The sequence below is a fragment of the Mytilus galloprovincialis genome, chromosome 1, assembly GCF_965363235.1.
Source record: "Mytilus galloprovincialis chromosome 1, xbMytGall1.hap1.1, whole genome shotgun sequence".
NCBI lineage: Eukaryota > Metazoa > Mollusca > Bivalvia > Mytilida > Mytilidae > Mytilus > Mytilus galloprovincialis.
This window is the reverse complement of record NC_134838.1, coordinates 62,573,408-62,595,681: the sequence shown is the minus strand read 5'-3', so window position 1 is coordinate 62,595,681 and position 22,274 is coordinate 62,573,408. Positions and strand designations below refer to the sequence as shown.

Genomic DNA, 22,274 nt, shown 5'->3' with positions numbered 1-22,274 from the left:
AAGCTTGTTGTAAGCATCAGAATGGAATCAACTTGAATAAAAGAAGATTTTCAGTTAAAAATAACGATTGGGTTTTATATCATGGAAGAAATCTGTTGCCACAGGGGAAGAGTGGTCTTTTGTAACCATTAATTGTCATCATTGACCTTTAAAATATGAAAAGACAATAGTCACTTGAAGACATATCAGACAAGGTCAATCAAATCATTACATTTTTCTGATCACTTATTCATATTGACACTATTCAGTGTGTTTTCAAAAATAACTATTTGTGTAGAAATATAGATAATAGGCAGAATCCATAAAAGAATATGGCAAGGGAGGATTCAAGCTGGTGTGGGTGGTAGACATGCACTATGCGCCCCTGTGAAATTTGCAATGCACACGTCTTCAGCTTAAAAAAAGATTTCGATAATTTTACCTTAAAACCAGATGCTCCTCGGGGCGCAGCTTTATACGACCGCAGAGGTTGAACCCTGAACGGTTGGGGCAAGTATGGACACAACATTCAAGCTGGATTCAGCTCTAAATTTGGATTGTGATTAAATAGTTGACACAGCATAGGTTTTGGACACAGAATGAATGTGGTCTAATGAACTTAAAATATTTTTTTTTTGTCTTTGAGCAATCACTATGCTGTTGAATATTAATCCTCTCAAAAAAATGTTTGAAGAAATTTTCTTTTTATTTATCTGAAATGAGAAAAATTTACCCCCCCCCCCCCCCCCGCACCATTTTTTTTTCACATCCCCTTTCCCTTTTTTCAAAACTGATCTCAATTCAAATTTCTAATGGAGTTTGCAACAATAACTACTCATTTAAATACATCATAAAATATTAAAATGTAACAAAAAGTGCTTGTTATCACTGAATGGTAAAGATTGTTTTAATTTATCAGTTGGTAGTAAAAGTGAATATACATTGTGTATTGTATAAAACAATGATTTAAGTTGATTCAACTACTATTCTGGACAAAGAAAGATAACTCCAATCAATTGAAAATTTCTTGCTATTGCACAATATTGTGCAATTAGATATTTCTTGCTATTGCGCAATACTGTGCAATTGAAAATATTTGCTATTGCACAATACTGTGCAATTGAAGATTTCTTGCTATTGCGCAATACTGTGCAATTGAAAATTTCTTGCTATTGCACAATACTGTGCAATTGAAGATTTCTTGCTATTGCTGAATACTGTGCAATTGAAAATTTCTTGCTATTGCACAATACTTAATATAATAATTTTGGATCCTGATTTGAACCAACTTGAAAACTGGGCCCATAATAAAAAATCTTAAGTACATGATTAAATTCAGCATATCAAAAAAGCCAAAGAATTCAATTTTTATTAAAATCAAACTTAGTTTAATTTTGGACCCTTTGGTATTTAATGTAGACCAATTTGAAAACGGGACTAAAAATTAAGAATCTACATACACAGTTAGATTTGGCATATCAAAGAACCCCAATTATTCAATTTTTGATGAAATCAAACAAAGTTTAATTTTGGACCCCGATTTGGACCAACTTGAAAACTGGGCCAATAATCAAAAATCTAAGTACATTTTTAGATTCAGCATATCAAAGAACCCCAAGGATTCAATTTTTGTTAAAATCAAACTAAGTTTAATTTTGGACCCTTTGGACCTTAATGTAGACCAATTGGAAAACGGGACAAAAATTTTAGAATCTACATACACAGTTAGATCCGGCATATCAAAGAACCCCAATTATTCAATTTTTGATGAAATCAAACAAAGTTCAATTTTGGACCCTTTGGGCCCCTTATTCCTAAAAACCTGTTGGGACCATAACTCCCAAAATCAAACCCAACCTTCCTTTTATGGTCATAAACCTTGTGTTTAAATTTCAAAGATTTCTATTTACTTATACTAAAGTTATGGTGCGAAAACCAAGAATAATGCTTACTTGGGCCCCTTTTTGGCCCTTAATTCCTAAACTGTTCAGACCTCAACTGCCAAAATCAATCCCAACCTTCCTTTTGTGGTCATTAACCTTGTGTTTAAATTTCATTGATTTCTATATATTTATACTAAAGTTATTGTTCAAAAACCAAGAATAATGCTTATTTGGGCCCTTTTTTGGCCCCTAATTCCTAAACTGTTTGAACTAAAACTCCCAAAATCAATCCCAACCTTCCTTTTGTGGTCATAAACCTTGTGTCAAAATTTCATAGATTTCTATTTACTAAAACTAAAGTTATAGTGCGAAAATCAAGAAAATGCTTATTTTGGCCCTTTTTGGCCCCTTATTCCTAAAATTTTGGGACCAAAACTCCCAAAATCAATCCCAACCTTCCTTTTGTGGTTATAAACCTTGTGTTAAAATTTCATAGATTTCTATTCACTTTTACTAAAGTTAGAGTGCGAAAACTAAAAGTATTCGGACGACGCAAGACGACGACGCAGGACGACGACGACGCCAACGTGATAGCAATATACGACGAAAAATTAAAATTTTTGCGGTCGTATAAAAACTTTGTCCCCACCCTAAAACCCTGGCATAGACCCTCTTAAATTGGAAAATTATTGTCATTTCAAGGGCCCTTAGTCTAATTAGATCAATTGATGGTTTCCATCAATCAGGATTTTTTGTAGATTGTGTAATACTGATATTTTTGCTATTCATAGTTTCTGTTGAACTATAATATATAGTTGTCAAGATAATTAGCAAAAATACTTAAATTGGTAAAAAAATTCTCATTCAGGGACAATGATTCCTTATTAAAAAGTTGATGGTCAGTTTGTCAGATAAAGAAAGTGGATAGATCTTCACACAGGGCATTTCAATAGTCACACAAAAACTTATGAAGTTATTTGATGATTCAGTTGTGTTAGAATTTTGTAGATCTTATATTGTGTATCACTGCTGTTTTGTACAGCTGTGTCTTATCTTCTTTAGTTTTCATGAATCAGAAAAGTTAAAAAAAAAAATGTCATGAAAGGTGTTTTTTGCTGTTGATGTATTCATTTTGTGTCAAGGATGGATTCCCAATATTCTTTTTTTTTTCTCTTAATATGTGGCTATCCAATGGTCAACATACGACCCTGAAACCTTCAAATTCTTATGTTTTAACATTACAAAAAGTCATGCTTTTCTCATACTGCTAAGGATTTCTTTCACTAAACCTGTTTGAGGTGCATTGATTGACATTTCAATGATGTAAGTTTCTGAAAACATTCTATTTGTTGAAATTGGACTATGGAGTAACTATCAATTACTCAATGTTAAATAAGTTCTTTGTGTTTCTTTAATTTTGTGACTGGTTTTAGTTGTGTTACCCTAATCAACTGAATTTTAAAGCATGAATTTTACAGCATGTTCTTATGTTGTGCTGTTACACCACATTCTCAGATTGGTTGGAGGATTTAATCCTCGCACATGTTTATAAACACTGCTAATTCTGTATCTTCTTTGTTAGGTTATTGTAGTCCAGTTGGTGATTCAAAATTGACTGCCATGATTACTTTTCTTTGGATATTGTCAACTTATAGCAGGCAGATAGTTTGCCCATTTTAATTGTTTCACATATTTTTAATCACATGATTTATAGCTTAATATATAGTGTTGGTTTTGCTCACTGATGAAGGTCATATCATGATGTCATTGTTTACATTGATGTTCTTATGTGTTTTATGAATTGGCAATACACATACCACATTCCTTATTCTTATATTACTGCTCAATGACAAAAACTAAAACCAGTAATTCTTATACTTACACTGACCAAAGAATTACATTAAAGAAAAGATTGGGACACATACTTTTTGGAGTAGGGGGAATTTAACAGTACTGATCAATATAAAAAACAAAGCTGTTTCACTACTTGTTCATTTAATGCTTGATTTCAATACTGTTTTAACACAATACCTTAAAAGGTGAATGTATTACAAAAAATCACAATAATTATTACATCACAACATTGACATTATTTCCATCATTTTAATAATACTATATTACTGAATTTTCCTGAAAAATCTATGGTGAAATTGTATGTACTGTTTATTATTCATAACTGAAATGTTACTATGAAAAGAGATATTATTTTCTTGTACCTAATTTCTTTACCTTAAACAACTCAAGGTGTCCAGAACAATATTGACTTTTTTTAGATGTTCATGCAATTCAACACAAGAACTTCAACGAAATTAGCCCAAAACTTCTCCAAGGGCAAAAAGTTATGCCCAATGTTAACATCTCTTCTTTATATCCAAAAATTTTAATAGTTTAATTTCAATAAGATCTATTCTTGTTCTTTAAATGATTCAGAAAACTCTAAGCAAATGCATTCTGAAATATATTTATATACCAAAGAACTTTTCAGGAATATTCAGATCAAATCATGACAACCATAAAATTAACAAAAATTATTGCTTTTTTAAATAAAGTGGTTATAAAAACTAAGACAGCACTAGGTGTCAACCAAAAATCTATAATTCTAAAAGTTTTAAAAATCTACTAATAATAACAGTTTTTACAGTCAAGAGAAAATTTTACATAATGCAGAAGTTATGATAGAACGTATTCTATTTTCCTGAAATGGGAAATACACATTCTATCTCTGAAATATTTTAAAATAACAGTGTAAATGTGATTATCAGATATACATATAGTTTGAAGATGAATATAACAAATATATGTGCATAATAATATAAAAAAATATTTCTTAATAATGCCAGTGTACCCATCAGTTCCTGGTTTTTTAAATAATTTTGTAATGGCTGCCTTCCAATTTGAAGACTATTTCTAATTCAGTCAGTACTTTGTTATGTTATTTTATTTTAAATAGAAATTATAAGCTTTTATATTTCTTTTTTTTTCACTGAATTCAATTTGTATTTAAGAAACATTAATTCAGAAAAAAAATTACATGCAATAAAATGTTGGTTTTCAGGATTGACTGACAGGTACACAAACTTTAATATATATAAATGCTTTTTTATCAATAGCGTAGAGTTAATTTGGTATAAAAGTACCTACATATATAAACCTAGCCATGTTGTGTAAATCTATATGGCTTAAAAAGAAGGAAGATCATTATGTTCTACACTGCATTCAACAACACTGCACATATACAAATCTAATAACTATACCAACAAATAAACAACAATTCATAACATGTGGCATGTTTTACAGTGTTTGGCAAAAATGTAATAGTATATTGTGATTAATACAAAATACGGAATTCAATTCTTCGTGGGAGTGAATTAAAACTTTTCAATTTTTTTTTGTCAAGTGTTGTCAGAATTGTAGTTAAAAAATGATGTAAATCAATATTGTCTTTTTTATATATAACATATACATGAATAATGTGAACAAGTTTTCCCATGTTTTCCTTGTTCATGTTGGAACATATAGTTTCTAGTATATTTTTTTCTCTTCAAAAGATAGAATACAGATCTTGAAAACAAAACTAACATAAAAAATAATATTCAAACAAATCAAAAGAAAAAACTAAATCTACCCCAAAACACAGATCTATTTCTCTAAAAAAAATATCAACTAATTGGACGGAAAACTAGCTGTAAGTTATAAAACAGAACAAAAAACAAACTAATCTATATTAGAAAGTTCAATTAAAAATAAAAAAATATTGGTTTAGCAATTAATAAAATGCTGATTTATCTGAAGGTCTGAAACTCATCATTGATTAGTGATGCTTACTTGATGTCCAGTGGCAAATATTACATGCATATTTAATTTCTAAGATTGAAAATTCTAAATTTACTTTGTAGTCTAATGTCAAAGTCTAAGGACCTTTAACAAAAAATTAAAACATTCACTTAAGTCATAGTGTAAACATCACTAAAGTGAAATACAACTACATTATATGGTCCATGACAAAGACGTTATTTGCATTTCCATCTCGGAAAAAAGGAAATCAAATAACCTAAAATCAAAAATAAGAAAAAAACATTGACATCATTGTATCAGAACGAGTAATTTGCATTTGAAAGTTGTCACCCTCTCTTTTATAATGTGACTTTTATTCAAAGGGGACGAAAAAGAAATTTTCCACATCAGCATAACATTTTATACTTATATAATATTGAATACTGCAGTCAACTACAATTGTACATGTATATCATATTTACATGTGATGCAATACAAATAACAACATATTTTTTTGTTCAGGTCACAAAAATCTATTTTAACATTCAACACAACAATGTACAATCAAATCTACTTTGAGTAGAAACATTTATATTCACATTAAACAACATTCAAGTAATTTTAATATTTTTCATACATTGTCTTTTCTACATCATCATGATCATTGATAGTACTAAATATACATTTATGTACTGCTAAAACAGAAACACGACACAACCTTCTACATCTATTTCAAAAACAGTATTCTGTACTGTAAATCAAGTTCTATAACTCAGAACAACACACACGAACATTAAATATAATGAAAAAAGTTTCTACAATTTGAACAGATTTTCAGGGATTTCGTTAAAACTAATTCAAATAGTTATCTGTCTTTTGTGAACACGGTTCAATTATTCAGCACTTTATAAAAACCCAATATGATGGATTTCAGATATCAAATGTGTCGATGTGGATGGACAGGCAGACAACAATAAAAAATATCATGTCTAATGAATGTAAAAATCATATGTTGAATGCCAAGGTATTTTTGGAATGTAAGAATAAAAAGTAATACACTAGATAGGCATCTAGATCTCTTTTTTTTTTTTTTAAATACATGGGAAAACAAAACAATTGGTCATAAAATTGACAAAACAACAATATTTATTTGCATATGAGTCTGAAAAAAAAAGAAGAAATATATGAAAGGACAAGCAGAATTCAGGTCCCAAAATATCATTTCAATTAAAAAATGGAGATATTAGTTCTTTACACAAAGAAAATATTGATTTCTAAGAGAAAACCTTATTTGGGCTAGATATGGAACTTAATTGACCGATGCATCTATTCAGAGAAAGAACCAGCTAATGTAAAGAATCAAAAAGAGATATTTTATATGAAACGATTAAAAAAGAATACAAGAAAAAATTTATATAGCAATATTCTATAGACCATTTTGAATAAGATACTGATACAATAATATTTAAAATTGTTGGTCCAAAACAAATATCTTTAGCTTCACTTCTATCGTTGTTAATGTCATGCAGGGAAATAAATCCTTCCTGCCCAAAATTTTTTACTCAGAAAAAGATTGAGAAAAAAAAATTAGTTTGTGTTGCTTAGGATATATATGGCAAATAAAATTCCCTTAAAAGTTAGATATGGAATAGTCAATCCATAAATTAGCACTTTCTGAGATTACCTCAATATATTTATAAAAGGGTCTTGTTGCGACAAACAATGTTACAACTCTACTCTGTGTACTTAGTGTAAACAATATCTATAAAAATCTGGTGTTGTATACATAAATATAACTTTTTATATGCATAATGTAACAAAATGTTTAAATACACACATATTTTCTCTAATACTGACAAAAGGTTGGAAACAATTAAACACATACAAAGATTCGTGGTCTAGCAAAACTTAACACATGTACATGCATGTATATATACATTAAGGTTAAAAAAATAAAATATTCATTCAATAAATACTAAGATCTGGTCTTGTCATCTCCAATACCCTAAACTAAATGAATGTGTTACAAGTTTTGATCTAAGTGTACTGGTAAAAAATAGGCACAGATGATAACATCTAAATATAAAAGATTTCAGAGTCAAAAGAGGCATCTCTTGATTACATGCTATTAATTTCCCAATTTTTCAAAGTAGATACATTAGGTACCTCCTACAAGGAGCAGCATTCACAGTGAACAAAAATTTCAGTGGTAAAATACAGGCACTTCATCTTCACTGTTTTTAAAGAAGGGTATTGGAAATACATGTATCAAAAAGAAAATTCTTTATCCATGCTCTATTTTTGAATTTTGAAAGGAAGATTAGAATAAAAAATGTCAAGATTGACAAATAAAACAGAGAAGCACAACTGTAATATGTATACTATAACACATTCTCTTTCTATAAATTACACAATAAAAGGTTTACAATAAACATAATAAATAAGTAAAATACCTAAAGATAAAACATTTATATTCATGAGAAAAGTAATACAAATATATGTGTATAAATGGTCAGATCTTTTTGTATAAAACAATCAAAGATTTCAATCCTCTAAAACTTTACTGAACATGATTAACCTAACATTTAATCTTTTTACAATACAAACATGGTACACTTTCTGGCTTTTGTAAGCAAATATAAATGCATATAAAACAGGGGTGAATGTTTGTGATTACACTGATACTATTCTGATTGGCCATATTACATCCATGGAATATCTGGGGAACTACATCAGAATGAATAACCCATAGACAGACTTTGAAAAATCAAATGTCATTGTGTACAGTAATTGTCACTTTAATCAAATGAATTTGAATATAATTAATCAAACCATATTACAAAACTTAACTGTAAAACTTATTGTTGATTGATTTATCTCTTACAATATGTATACATTTAAGTTTTGGTATGAATACATTTGCATATGAAACACCGAATTTAATGGACACAAGTTGAATATAGACATTTATTCTTAAATGCTGGATACATTGCAAGTCCCTCAACTAAACAAAAAGGTGGTTAAGAATAATTTTCCTGAAACAAAGTTCTTGTTTTCATGCAAATAGGTCATTTTATAGGTAGAAATGCCTTCCTCATGCTGAAGTTCCATTAAGAGAAAATAATACTATACTTCTTCCTTACATATATATTCAGCTTTGATCACCACAAAACAAAGTGTAAACCCAGTGTTAACTAGTGATATAATGTACATAGATAGTCTCTCTCAAATAACTCTGAGAGAGGGATGAGAATCTTTAACTAATGCTATATCACATGGATATATGTGAACTTTAATACAATTGCAATTGTGATTTATTTGCATTTTCTTAAATTTACAGGTTAATTCACTACGTTCTTATTTAAGTAGAGTGTGTCAACAACAAAACATGTATTCTCGTTAATACCAGCTGCAGGACTGTCAAATTGCTGCAGAACTGTCAAATTCAAACATAAGTTGTGTATGTCATAGAGTTGTGTTCTAGATTTAACAATGACTAGATCAGGTTTAAATGCAGAAACATCAGAATTTTCGGTCTGACATGAATACTTCAATGATCCTCTCTTTGTATGGTTTAAATTTATTATGATTTCATATTCAATTTATGCTATATATTGTTAAATTAACAAGTGATTTTGTGAGAAATCTCTCTTGCTTGTACATGTATGCACTTAATCACTCTGAAACAGGGTGATACATGAAGTTGCTGATTTTGAAGTGATTAAATTTACAACCCTGCATTAGATACAAGAGAAATATATGTATACATGTAGATGGTGATATACCAGAGTGCATTACTTAAAAAAGAAAATAACCATGATTTACAAAGAAAAATCATCAACAATAAAATTAACCACTTAACTGATTGCTAGTGTGTATTGTAAAAAAAAAATGCCCTATACACAAAAACAAAGATAAATGCTTTAGGTATAAAAAAAAAAAAAATGCAATGTGTAAAATTAAAATATAACTTTTTTTTTTATCTTACTTTATATGACAATGCAAATTTTATCACTATTTGTGCATTAAAACTTTCTTTAAAATAAAAAAAAATATATGACAATTTTGACTTATAGAATTTATACAGAAATTTCATTTTGATTTCATGTTTTTTACATGTTTGAGAGATTGAAAAGGATCAAGTGTTTCACCCCACAAAACATATTGCAGTATAATGACTATTTAGGAAAGATACTAGAGAATCTATTTATCTTTGAATAATCATGTATTCTAAAGATCCATATATTAGTAAGTACAAGGCAAATATACAACTATCTGTATACTTTTTCACTCTTTCCCCAAGTCTACCCACTCACAAATGCTTCCTTTCAAGTTCCAAAAAAAATGGTTTATTTTTCCTTTTTTTCTGATGTTTAAATTCTCATTGACATGTCAAGCAAGTACTGTTATACATTGTAACTTTATATATATTTCTGTCACTTTAAAAAGAATCCCTACCTACCAAAAAAGGAAAGAACATACTTTTTAAATGGCTAAGATTAATTATTTTGACTAGAAACTGAAAATGCAAAATTATTCATCATGTTTATGTGGTTGAGGAATGCCAAATTTGGCAAAATTCCATTTGGAATGTCTCCAGAGTTTTCCTGCTTCAATGATTTAGCTGTGAAACTCTCCTCTTGGTCCAATGGTCTTTTCAGTGACGACTCTTTTTTACCATCTGCAGAGGATGAAGAAGCAGAGAAGTTTGGTTTGGATTGAGAGCTTTCTGTCTTCTTGTCCTCCTTTCCTGGTGTTAAATCTAAGCTGACATTTTGTCCATTGTTCATAAGCATATTTGGTGGCATGAATCCACCCATACCAAGTGGCATGCCCATAGGTAAAAGTAATGCTGGATTAAAAAGATTCAAGTTCATGCTTCCAAGAAGAGCTTGATTTGGCAGTAAGTTATTAATGCCAAGATTCATCGAACCATTTGTTATTTGATTTTGTTCTGCTTCATTTGTGCTTGGATTTGAGGATTCGTTTGGAAGGAATGATTGCAGAAATGGATTATGGGATCTCATGTGAGTCTGCAAGTTAGCTAATGTTGTATATGCTTTCCCACAGAACGTACACTCATGGTCCCTGCGACCAGAATGAGTTTTCATATGGGTGTGCAGATTTGCTTTGGTGCTGAATGGCTTGTGACATAAACTGCATGTAAATGGTCGTTCTTGTGTATGGGTTCTCATGTGGACTTGCCTATTACCAATTGTAGAAAAATATTTGTCACAGAAATGACATTTGTAGGGTCGTTCTCCAGTATGCGTGCGAACATGGACATCAAGATTTCCCTTTGTTGTAAACCGTTTGTTGCAGAATTGACAGTAATATGGCTTTTCACCAGTGTGCGTTCGAACATGTGTCTTCAAATTACCGGGGGTGGAAAATCTTTTACTGCATAAATTACATGTAAGACAGGCCTCACCAAACTGATCGTATGCATCATATTGATCTCTTGGTACTTCTCCAGTTTCAAGTACATATTGATATTCTGGGTCCATGTTAAATCTATTTGGAATAGCATCATTTGAATCAGCAGTTTCAGATAGTGATGAAAAATTCCGAACTTCATTTTTCTCTTCAGAGGGTTCACCATCTGTAAAACTTTCATCTCTAACACCATTTAATGAAACAAAGTTTTCATTTTGTCCTTTAGAACTTTCTTCGTTTGATAGCTTCCCAATCTCCCCATTTTGAAATTCTAATGACTCATTCTTATAGCCATTCTGGAATGCTGACAAGCTGTTTGGTAGTTCAACAGGAAAATCATAATCACTATCATCATCTACGATATCACTGATGAAATCAAAGCTATCTTCATCAGGTATATCATCCTGTGTTATTTTTCTTGGCTTAGTTTTCTTTTTCATCACAGTTTTCTACAATAAAAACAATACTTATTAGTGAATAATAAAAAAAAAAATTTTGATCTTTAAATAAACTTTGTTTGAATTCTCTTCAAATATTAATTGTTACAAACCTTACCAATTTTTACTTTCATTATTGCTTAGAATACAGGACATCTCGGCACACTACAAACTTGGGACATTTTAAACTCAGCATATACAAGCTCGGCACATTACCTATACATACTTGGCACATTAATGAATATATTTATAGAAATGGTTCATAAAAAGAAATTTTATAAAATAATTACGATGAGTAATCATAGGTGAGAAAAGGAACAAAGAGGTAGAGCCAATTTGCCGGCCATTTGTTTCATTCGATAAGATAGGTAAAATCATGTTTTAAATAGCCCGATAGATGCTAATTATAGTACATGAAAATACGTCACATCATCTATTTTCATACCTTGAACAGGTATTCCTACAAAAACAAGGCCAAGACTATTGATTTTTTAATATTGATTTTATTTTATTATTAACATCCTTTATGCAAGGTGCCATACCACGTAACTTGTCAAGGAGCCAAATAATATTGAACAAATTCAAATCGTGATTTTCTCATTCTGAATATATGTATATCTGAATTTGTCGTCTATAAGATAAGATAAGATAATACATGTATATATTTTAACGGGAGATCATCTTACATCAGTTGGTCATGGATCACCCTGTGTTACTATCACATGTTATATTGCCTTTTCTGTCATTTTAACAAATCGGCTTTTCGTTTTGATACAGATGCAACAGCTTCTTGATGTTTTATCTACAATTACGATTTGTAGTGCAACTCATTTGTTCTGTTGTGTTGTTTTATTTTCTGATGACTTAGGTACCGGTGTAGGGACGGTGGTAAAAAATTCAGTACTAGTATCTATACAGTTTGTGAATTGGCGACAAAATTGTTGTTGGCTGCATTTGTTACATATAATACCATGTTCAAAAAAGGTTTCGAAAATTCTTTTTTGTTGTTTTGAAACTTGTATACAATGGCCTTATTTTGAGTTATGTGTATATTACACCCGCAACATGTAGGCTTCTTTCTATAGAATTAATTCTCGTGTTATTGAACTTATTGGTTATGTACAGGCACCAACATCAGTTTGACGGCAGTTGTCCCTTGAATATATGTAATAAATATAAACACATGAATAGAAAGTAAGTCGAGAAGAGTATGGAAGTCATAGGATTGCACACAATAAACGATACATTATTTTTTCTTTGATACATGTAAAATGATATACTAGTAAACTATATAGTCAAAATGAACGAGAATGACTCTATGAATTTAATTAAGCAAACATCCGAAAAAATATAATAGAAACATTAAAATTTAATATAACAATACAAAAAAAAAATGCAAGTATTCTGAGCGAGATTCGAACCCTTTCTTCAAAACCATCTTTTATTACTAGTTCTGTACTCTACTGATGGAGCTACGGCGATACTTATCATTATGATGCTTATTAAGAAGCTATATCGGTACAATTTATCGATGTTACAATTTTTTCTTCAAAAAGTTGTTTTTTATGTAGTAAGGACACACTAAACCAATTTCATTTTTGAGGGAAAAACTAGTATGAATAACAACAGTCATAAAAAGCATAACTTTTTGTTGGTTTGAAATGTCCTTCTGGGGGGATTCCCTGTTTTTTCCACCTAAAAACACCCGAAAATCCGCATATTGTACTTTCATCCTTTTTGAGGGTTAAATTAACTATTGATCACACATATCATAATATATGTAAATCGAGATATTGATCAAAAAGCATTTTTATTTTTTGTTTTTATAGTAAATTTTATTCTGTCGGCACTTTTTGAAATTGGCCCTTCTGTGAAAAAAATCCCCGGCAAATTGGCCCTTCCTCTTATAGGACAGAAAGTCATATGACAAAAAGTCACAAGTCAGTTCTGTGACATAAATAAGAAAACACTTAATATAAAAAAAAATGTGTTTTACTTTTATAAATAAAGCAAATTTTTAATTGAATTTTACTTAATAAATATCAATAATAATAAGAAAAAGTTGTTTATGCCTAAAATCTTATAAATGTTCGTTTATCAAGGCTAATATAACTAAACTGTTAAAATGGATATACATGTAAATAGAAATGTAATAAAAAGAAAACATTGCAAGATCTTTCTCTTATATATTCAAGCAAATGTCAAAAAATTATTTGAGACTTTTTGTCCTGTGACTTTCTGTCCTACATTCATTTTTCCCGGACATTGATATATGCCATGTGTATTTAAGACGATGCAGTCCTAGGCAAAATTGTCGCACTTGTTTTTTTGCTTATCTAGATTGTATGTCTTAAAACTAATGCACATAGTAATGAAAAACATTCAATTACCAGAAGGATGAAACTTCCAGAGCACCTGAGATCACCCCTAGTTTTTGGTATATAAACTATACAATACAAATACATTCACAAACAATATATATACAGAAATCATAACAAATTAAACATTATATATAAATTAGTATATAACAGTACAATGTATTATTCATGCAGGTCTTTTGTCTCCTCTCCTTTAATAGGGCAAGTGACTTTTTTAATGAACATTATGAACGGTACAGTAAGCTCCATAATATCAAATGAAGATAGAAGTGATTGTAATCTAGACTATCTTTTTCAGAAAATTTAAAGTATTATGGACATATAATATCTATATCTTTTTCAAACTGATTACGTAAAGATTTATTAGTTTTACATTTAAAGAAAAAGAGGGTTTCATCTTCAACCTCATTTATATCACAATGTTTACATATTATTTTTTTTATCTTTGAACTCTTTTATACCTACATCTCTCTATTTTAAAGAAATTGTCACTTGCTCAATTTTACATAATGATTTTCTATTTTTAAAAGACATTTTTGTCGATTTCATAAATTGTCTTCTCTCGATTATAGTTTAAATCCTGTATTTTATATTTGTCTTGTATGGGCTATATTTTCTATAATTGAAAATAAGTCTTTATTGGCACTATAATAAATCTGATACATTTTTATTATGAATGTACTGAGTTTGTAATCATGGTAATATGCTGAGTTTGAAATGTGCCGAGTTTGCACTATGCCAAGTTGATATGTTCCGAGTTTGTAATGTGCCAAGATGTCTTGCTTCGGTTGCTTACAACAGTATCAAAGAATGGAATTTAAAAACCCACATTTGAAGGGCATTGTACATGTGTATGCAATAGGTGCAAAAGAGTTGTATATTTTAACTACTCAGCTACATGTATCTACAGATAGAAATTAGAATTCTAATTTACAACAAATTGTCAATTTGATTTAGAACATTCATTTATAGATGAAAACTCTTTCTACAACTGCCAGTCTAACGCAACCAATGAGAGAATAAATTTCATAATAAAATATGATATATATGTCTGAAAAAGAGGATACATGGAACTTGGTGGCAGGTGCAAATATTTTACAACTAATAATTTTCTGACATTTTTTTGGAAGCCAGTGCAGTCCTAGCAGAAAAACTGCTCATGACTATTAATAGATGTATTTACACTTGTATGCAAATTTTCGGCCATTACATAAAATAACACAGGTTTCCGTAAACTTTAACATCATCAATTTCGAAACATTTGATGTCATTATTAAAAAGTGATTGTTGCTCGACGTCAAAAGGTGATTCGGAGTAGATCTAAGGCTATTTGGAGGAAAAATACAGCTAAATACCAAAAGTGTAAATACGTTTATACCCAAGGCCAAATAAATATATATGTGCGGTTCCAGTAACCCTACTGTCCATACTTTTTCAGCTTAAAAATAGCCTACCCTAAAGATTTTATTGTCATTTTTCATAAAGCACTGTTAAAGTCAGAATGTTGCTCCCATAGACTCAATGTAAAAAAAAACATAAAATAAAAAAAAATCCCTACCTACATGTACCTACCCTTACTTTTTTTCAGATGTAACTGGAACCACACATACTTTTTTATTTGGCCTAAAGGGACACCCCACTAAATCAAGCCTTTTCTTCTGGTTTAAATTATAACCACAGTGACCATGAGCATTTACCATACTCTCCTCATGTTTATTTAATTTTACAGGTTGGGGACAACCCACCAAATGGAGAACTATTCCCCAAATGAGTAACAACCCCTCATTTGAGTAATCATGATTTCACAGTGCTAAAAACAATATTTTCTAATTCAAACTTTTAAAATTTTTCGAAAAAACTAAGGATTTTCTTATCCCAGGCATAGATTACCTTAGCCGTATTTGGCACAACTTTTTGGAATTTTGGATCCTCAATGCTCTTCAACTTTGTACTTGTTTGGCTTTATAAATATTTTGATTTGAGCGTAACTGATGAGTCTTATGTAGACGGAACGCGCGTCTGGCGTACTAAATTATAATCCTGGTACCTTTGATAACTATTTAGTTAAAATGGCACCAATTTATAAAATTAGAGAAAATGAAACAACTTCTTCCAAAGAACTATATTCTAATTATGGATTTTTAAAAAGTTAGTAGCCTTGATAATAGTCAAATTTTCTACGTTTTCATAGGCTCAGGGCTCACACTACTTCAGAATTATAGGGAGAAGTGACTTCTCTTTTTGAAACTGATAGGGAGAAGTGGTGAGATTTGAAAGAGAAGTGCTCATTCGCGCGGTGCGCTGCAATGTTTGGATTTTACAATAGTATAAAGGGCCATATGTAAATAATGTTCTTTTTATGTTGTTCAATTCATATGAGTAAAAAATTACAATTAAAGTAACATTTGAAATTAAAAGTTGTTTAAGTTTTACTTAGGTTCTTGTGAGAAACTAACCAACTAAATATCTAGCACTAAAAAAAAAATTATTTTAAAAAATGTAAAGAAATTATAATATATCAATTACAATTTAATTAAAAATTATCTTGTGTATGAAATTCAGTGTTTCTCATAAAAAAATATAAAAGTTATTAAGCTGGGCCATAATATATTGATATTAGTAGAATAGTCTCAGAGTTAAGCAACTTTAATCAATAGTTTGAAACAATCCATAAAAAAATATAGGGAATTATATACACCAATCAATTAGATGTAATCAAAAGTCTCTTAATGCGTGTGGAATGCGTAATTTTTCCCTTTGGGATCAATATTCTTCTGTCAGCTGTTCCATCCGTGCGTCCGTAGTAATTATTGTAAAAGTACGGATTTCGGTCATAGCTGGTCCGGTTCAGATCCGTAGTTTAGAAATCGGTCAATGGCGGACGAATGCAAGAAAATTTACAAAAATAAACGATGTTTGACAAGTTATTTGGAAAGAAACATGACGGTTTTAATGCAATAAATGGATTAAACATTTACTGGAGGCAACTTTTATCACGTTTAAATGAAGTAACAAACTTATTTTGCCGCCGAAATTAAGGTTGATGTACGTTTTCGAGTAACAAGCACCGGGACTTCCGGAAATGCACGAAGTGATAAAAAGTTGTATTTTTATCAAATAACTTGCTACACACTGCGGAGACAATGCTTCAACCTCTTTTCTAAAGATAATGAATCGTTTATATCTGAATTTCTTTAATTATCAGTAAAAAATTGATGTTTCATCAACTTGGTAAAAATTGAAAATGTCCGATGACGGAAGCGACTGAAAGCGACTGTCGTCAAGAACAGGGCGACTTGTTTTCGCTTTTGGGGGTCGGGGAAAGCGAAGTGACGGTCGGGAAGGCGACTTCTTCGCCCAAGTCGCCTGGTAGCGTGAGCCCTGAGGCTTGTATCTTCTCAGTAAATCAAGATAGGGATAATCATCTTTTAGAAAATATGCTGCATTTTTCATGAATACATGGAATATGTGCCATTTGGGGAAAAGACTCAGTTTGGAAAATTCAGTTTTTTAGCACTACGAAATGATTACTCAAATGAGAGATTGTTAATCATTTGAGGAACAGTTCCCCATTTGGTAGTCTGTGCCCAACCTGTTTAATAGAAAATACCACTGTAGATTGAATATGACAGAATTTTCATGATGGTTTTAGTCAATGAAAGCTAGTCTATCTCTGTCATGTTGTTCTACCAATAAGTCAGTGCAGTTAGTTGACATAAAGTTAATTGAACCAAATTAATGTTACAAACAAAATTACGTTTCTTCATGTTTTGTGGTCAAGGCTCAAGCACTAAAATATTTGGACCGGTCGTCCCATATCGAGATCATAAATTATTGAATCATAAATGGTAATTATGAACGACAAAAGTATGAAATATCGACATAAATGTTATGAAAAGTTTACAAATGAACCTACTTAAGTAAAATTATAAGATTTCAATCTGTTAACGATTCTTTGTTGTAGTTTAATTATGCAGGAAATGACATTTTTGTAATTTTAAAAACAAGAACGGACCAACACGAGTATTTTTTCCGAACATGTAACTTTTTGCAAAAGGAGCTACCTTAACTTTTAATCGTTATTGTTTGGTTAATAAGGGTTTGCTTTATGCCGCTTCAGCGCAAAAAGTATTGGATATTAAAAAAAAAATAAGAAACAAAAAACTTAAATTTTGATAGCTTAACAATATTCAACAAAAGTAGGCCTACAAACATTACTTGTTACGGAAACCATGATGGCAATTCAAGTTATCCGTTTGCAACCATTTAATGAATGGCTATTATTTATTTTGAATTTATTGATCCATAAAATTAATTTTTGACTCTTCACATTGAATAATCCGCGAAGCGGATTATGTAAAATGTGAAGATTCAAAAATTAATTTTATGGGTCAATAAATTCAAAATAAATTATTGCCATTCATTATAAATAAATTTCTATTAAAACTAAGGCTAAAAGAACTTTTTATAGAATTTACATTAACAATAACAACGTACACACATGTAGGCGTATGAATACACGACGTCAGAGTGGGCGTGTCGCCATAAAAATTGACAGCATTGAAAATAAAACTAATACTTTTAACCAATCAGAAGACAGTAAATACACCAAATTTATTTATAGACATATAATACAATATATTTAATATGTATTATATGTCTTACATACAACCAATGGCGAGGTTCCTGACTAGGACAGTCACTTCAGTAGAAATTGCCATGATTTTTCAATTATTATTTTCCAATTTCCCCCAAAATTATATTTCATGATATATAATTGTTGTCGGTTGTTAAACATGACCTAAAGTCTTAGTTAACACTGAGATGTTTATAAGTTCATAGATTCTGGTAAGCATACATAATTTGCAATGAAATAATAAAAAAAAAAAAAAAAACAAAACAATACCCTTCCAGCTTGTTCCTGTTGGTCTTTGTGCTGTATGTCTATTGGACCAGAATCTGACGTACAAATCGAGTCTTCATAATTCATTTCTGCTGAATCATCTATTTTCGTCTCATCGTCTGATACTTCAAAGTCTAAGTTTGGGACCCTCAAACCCATGATGATATCATTCACCGTACTTCTACATACGTTATACTCATTGGAATGATGAAACATGTAACGGATTAAAGTCGACATGCTGAAATATATCTCTCCATTTATTCTGATAGAATCGGAATGTTTGCCGAGTTCTTTCTTAACGTTAAATTTTCTAGGATATTCCTTGCCACATTCTGGATCATGCTCATTTTTTAGAAACTCATGAAAATGTTTTAACCCGATCATAACTTTTTTTTGGTGTAGGGAACACTTTAATTTCGAAACAGTTGGTATATTGAAGAAATCTCCCACGCACTTTTCCATCTTCTAAAAACAAAATAACAAGTTATTAGAACGCATATTTTAGTTATTCATAATATCCTGATATAAGTTATTAGAACGCATATTTTAGTTATTCATAATATCCTGATATAAGTTATTACGAAGTTACTATTTGTCCTTCTAAATCTAAATCTAAATGTAACTAATAAGTGTTCAAGCAAGTATACAGAATTTAGCCAGATTCTATGTTTGGTTAGCAAACTTATTTTTATGGCCGATGACAACTCTGAACGTTCAAACTAAGATCACTATAATACTTTACTTTTTTTTTAATGTTTACAATTACACCACTGGGTCGATGCCACTGCTGGTGGGCGTTTCATCTCCGAGGGTATCAACAGCCCAGTAGTCAACACTTCGGTGTTGACATGCATATAAATTATATGGTCATTTTTATAAATTTCCTGTTACAAAACTTTGAATTTTTTCGAAAAACTAAGGATTTTTCTTATCACAGGAATAGATTACCTTAGCCGTATTTGACACAGCTTTTTGAAATTTTGGATCCTCAATGCTCTTCAACTTTGTACTTTATAATTATTTTGATCTCGGAGCGTCACTGATGAGTCTTATATAGACGAAACGCGCGTCTGCGTATTAAATTATAATCCTGGTACCTTTGATCACAATTTGCTACAGTTCCAATCTACTTTCATGTGCAGTTTTCAGATAACTGACTGTATATTTGTGTTCTTCTACTTCCTATCAACTCCATTTCATATGAGATCACACTACTTCTACTTCCTATCAACTCCATTTCATATGAGATCACACTATGCATACAGAATCAAAAGCTACATCAAATCTCAGGAATAAAATCAGTCATATGTGTATTGAATAACTCATCATGGATACCAGGTTTAATCTGAGATGAAGTACAGCAATAAAAGTGCGGTTCCTTAGCTTTCTGTTTATTTTTTATGCTGGGCGCATTAACTGATTTTGTGATTTGGATAGATACTCCATATTCACTTTGTTTTTTTCTATTATAATGTTGTACGCCAGAACCCCAACTTTCGTCTACACAAGACAAGCGCTTAAATCAAAACAGTTCAACATGTTCAAAGGCCAATTCGAATACGAAGTTGAAGAGCATTTATAAACAGAAATTTCGAAGGAATGTGCTAAATTTACACGACTCAAGTTGGAAATATATATGTCTCAGTATAGACAAACCTCATTGTTTCTAATAATTTATTATTTTAGTAACAGTAAAACAGAAAGTGAACAAATCAGTGAGAATTCTCATCACAACTGGACAAAAGCGCTGACTACTGGCCTGGTTATACGTACACTCTGGGACGAAACACCAAACAGCAGTGGTATAAACCTAGCGGTTATAATTAAGCCATCAATGATACCAGACTTATCATTTTGTACGCACGACGCGCGTTTCGTCTACATAAGACTCATCAGTGGCACTCGCTTCAAAACAGTAACTAAGACAGTAAAGGTACAATATGAGGTCCCGTTTCCATGAACTGCGAACTATTGTAAAGATTCAAAAGAATAATACTCACAGCACAGTTTCTGTAGAAGATCACCACTTATCTTTTGTGTGTATCAGACGGCCGACATATTGTTATTACTAGAATTTAGCAATCTATTTTTAACATCACACAAAGCTCTCATGTGTATTGTAACTTGAGAAGATTAGGTTATGATCCATTAATTTTCGATGACAACAAAGTATTGTTTACATAACTAGTCATGTTATATATATCTTTACTACAAACTAGTACACGACGTTATCGGAGATCAAAAGGAATTTTAAACATATTTTTAATAAAAACATGATCATTTGTAAAGGTAAAACATTTCTAGGTTTTGTTTTTTCTATTTTATCTACGTATTCATTCATGGTATAATTAAAGGTAACATACTAACTTTTTTATATTTCATAAATTAAATGGGAACTGAACAATTCATTTAGTGATAAATTAAGAAAAAGGCAACTTGTAAAATTTCACGGTATTTTAAAATAATAAAACGAAAATTTCTGGATAATTAACTGTTTCTTTGTCCCGTTTCTCCCTCTTATTTCGTTTAACATTTAAATTATATAACATCTAATGGCCAGTATAAAAGTATAATATTTTATCATTGATGTACAATTAATCGTTCCCGTTTCAAGGCCCCTAAATATATATCAGTTGATGGTTTATGCATGAACTCGCAATCTCAAGCAGAATATGGCAATTGTTGAGTAACTATGGTGAAGACACCAGTATGTCTTTTTTTAGTCTCTTCATTTGTTTAAAGATGTTCGCAGTCATTTGTCAAACACTTGTTCAACTTCTTGCAGTTTGTATCCGTCATATACAAATATATTCCAAAATATAAAAACATAAAACTTCTAAGGCTTTTTCTGGACTGATAATTTATTTTAATTTGTTGCAACGCTTTCCAGTTAATTTTTTCAATTACATGTACTTATAGTATCACTTTCTCCCGCATTTGAGTTTTTTTCCTAGGGGGATCTTTTTCTGGACTGATGATTTAATTTAATTTGTTTCAACCGGCATTCCGGCTATTTTTTTCAGTTACTTATATTATCACTTTGTTCCGCTTTTGTATATCCAACTATTCTGCATTACATATTACAAAATATTCCTTGTATAACCCTGCCTTGTATGTGCAAAGTCATATATTATCAGTTCTTACCTGGCTAATTTATTCATTCACAAAATACTACTGCTTTCTCATAAAAAAAATCAATATTTGGTTACGTTACAATCACAAACTTCAATAAAAAATACTGTTTTAAGATTTTCTTATCCAAGGAATAGATTACCATAGCCGTATTTGGCACAACTTATTTCTGAATTTTGGAACCTCAATGCTCTTCAACTTCGTATTTGTTTGGCACTTAAAACCTTTTTGATCTGAGCGTCACTGATGCGTCTTATGTAGACGAAACGCGCATCTGGCGTATTAAATTACAATCCTGGTACTTTGATAACTATTTCGGCAAGAAATATGCAAAAGAAAAAAAAAATCTGTA

The 22,274-nt window shown here is 30.6% G+C and overlaps 1 protein-coding gene across 1 annotated transcript; it reads right to left on the bottom strand.

Annotated features, from left to right (window-relative positions):
• Positions 1–3,840: 3,840 nt before the first annotated feature.
• LOC143080710 (uncharacterized) lies at positions 3,841–20,940 on the bottom strand. Its single transcript, XM_076256710.1, has 3 exons — positions 20,791–20,940; positions 18,794–19,255; positions 3,841–11,521 (listed from the first exon to the last, which is right to left on the bottom strand). The coding sequence occupies exons 2-3, from the start codon at positions 19,250–19,252 to the stop codon at positions 10,136–10,138; spliced, it is 1,845 nt and encodes a 614-aa protein (XP_076112825.1). The 5' UTR covers positions 19,253–19,255; positions 20,791–20,940; the 3' UTR covers positions 3,841–10,135.
• Between the last annotated feature and the right edge of the window lie 1,334 nt (positions 20,941–22,274).

What these genes read in the sequence shown, in the direction of transcription:
- LOC143080710 (XM_076256710.1), bottom strand. Translation starts at nt 19,252, where the DNA reads ATGGAAAAGTGCGTGGGAGATTTCTTCAATATACCAACTGTTTCGAAA. An exon ending in AACAGGAACAAGCTGGAAGG is followed by an intron (nt 11,522 to 18,793) that starts GTATTGTTTTGT and finishes TTTTTATTGTAG; the next exon opens with AAAACTGTGATGAAAAAGAA.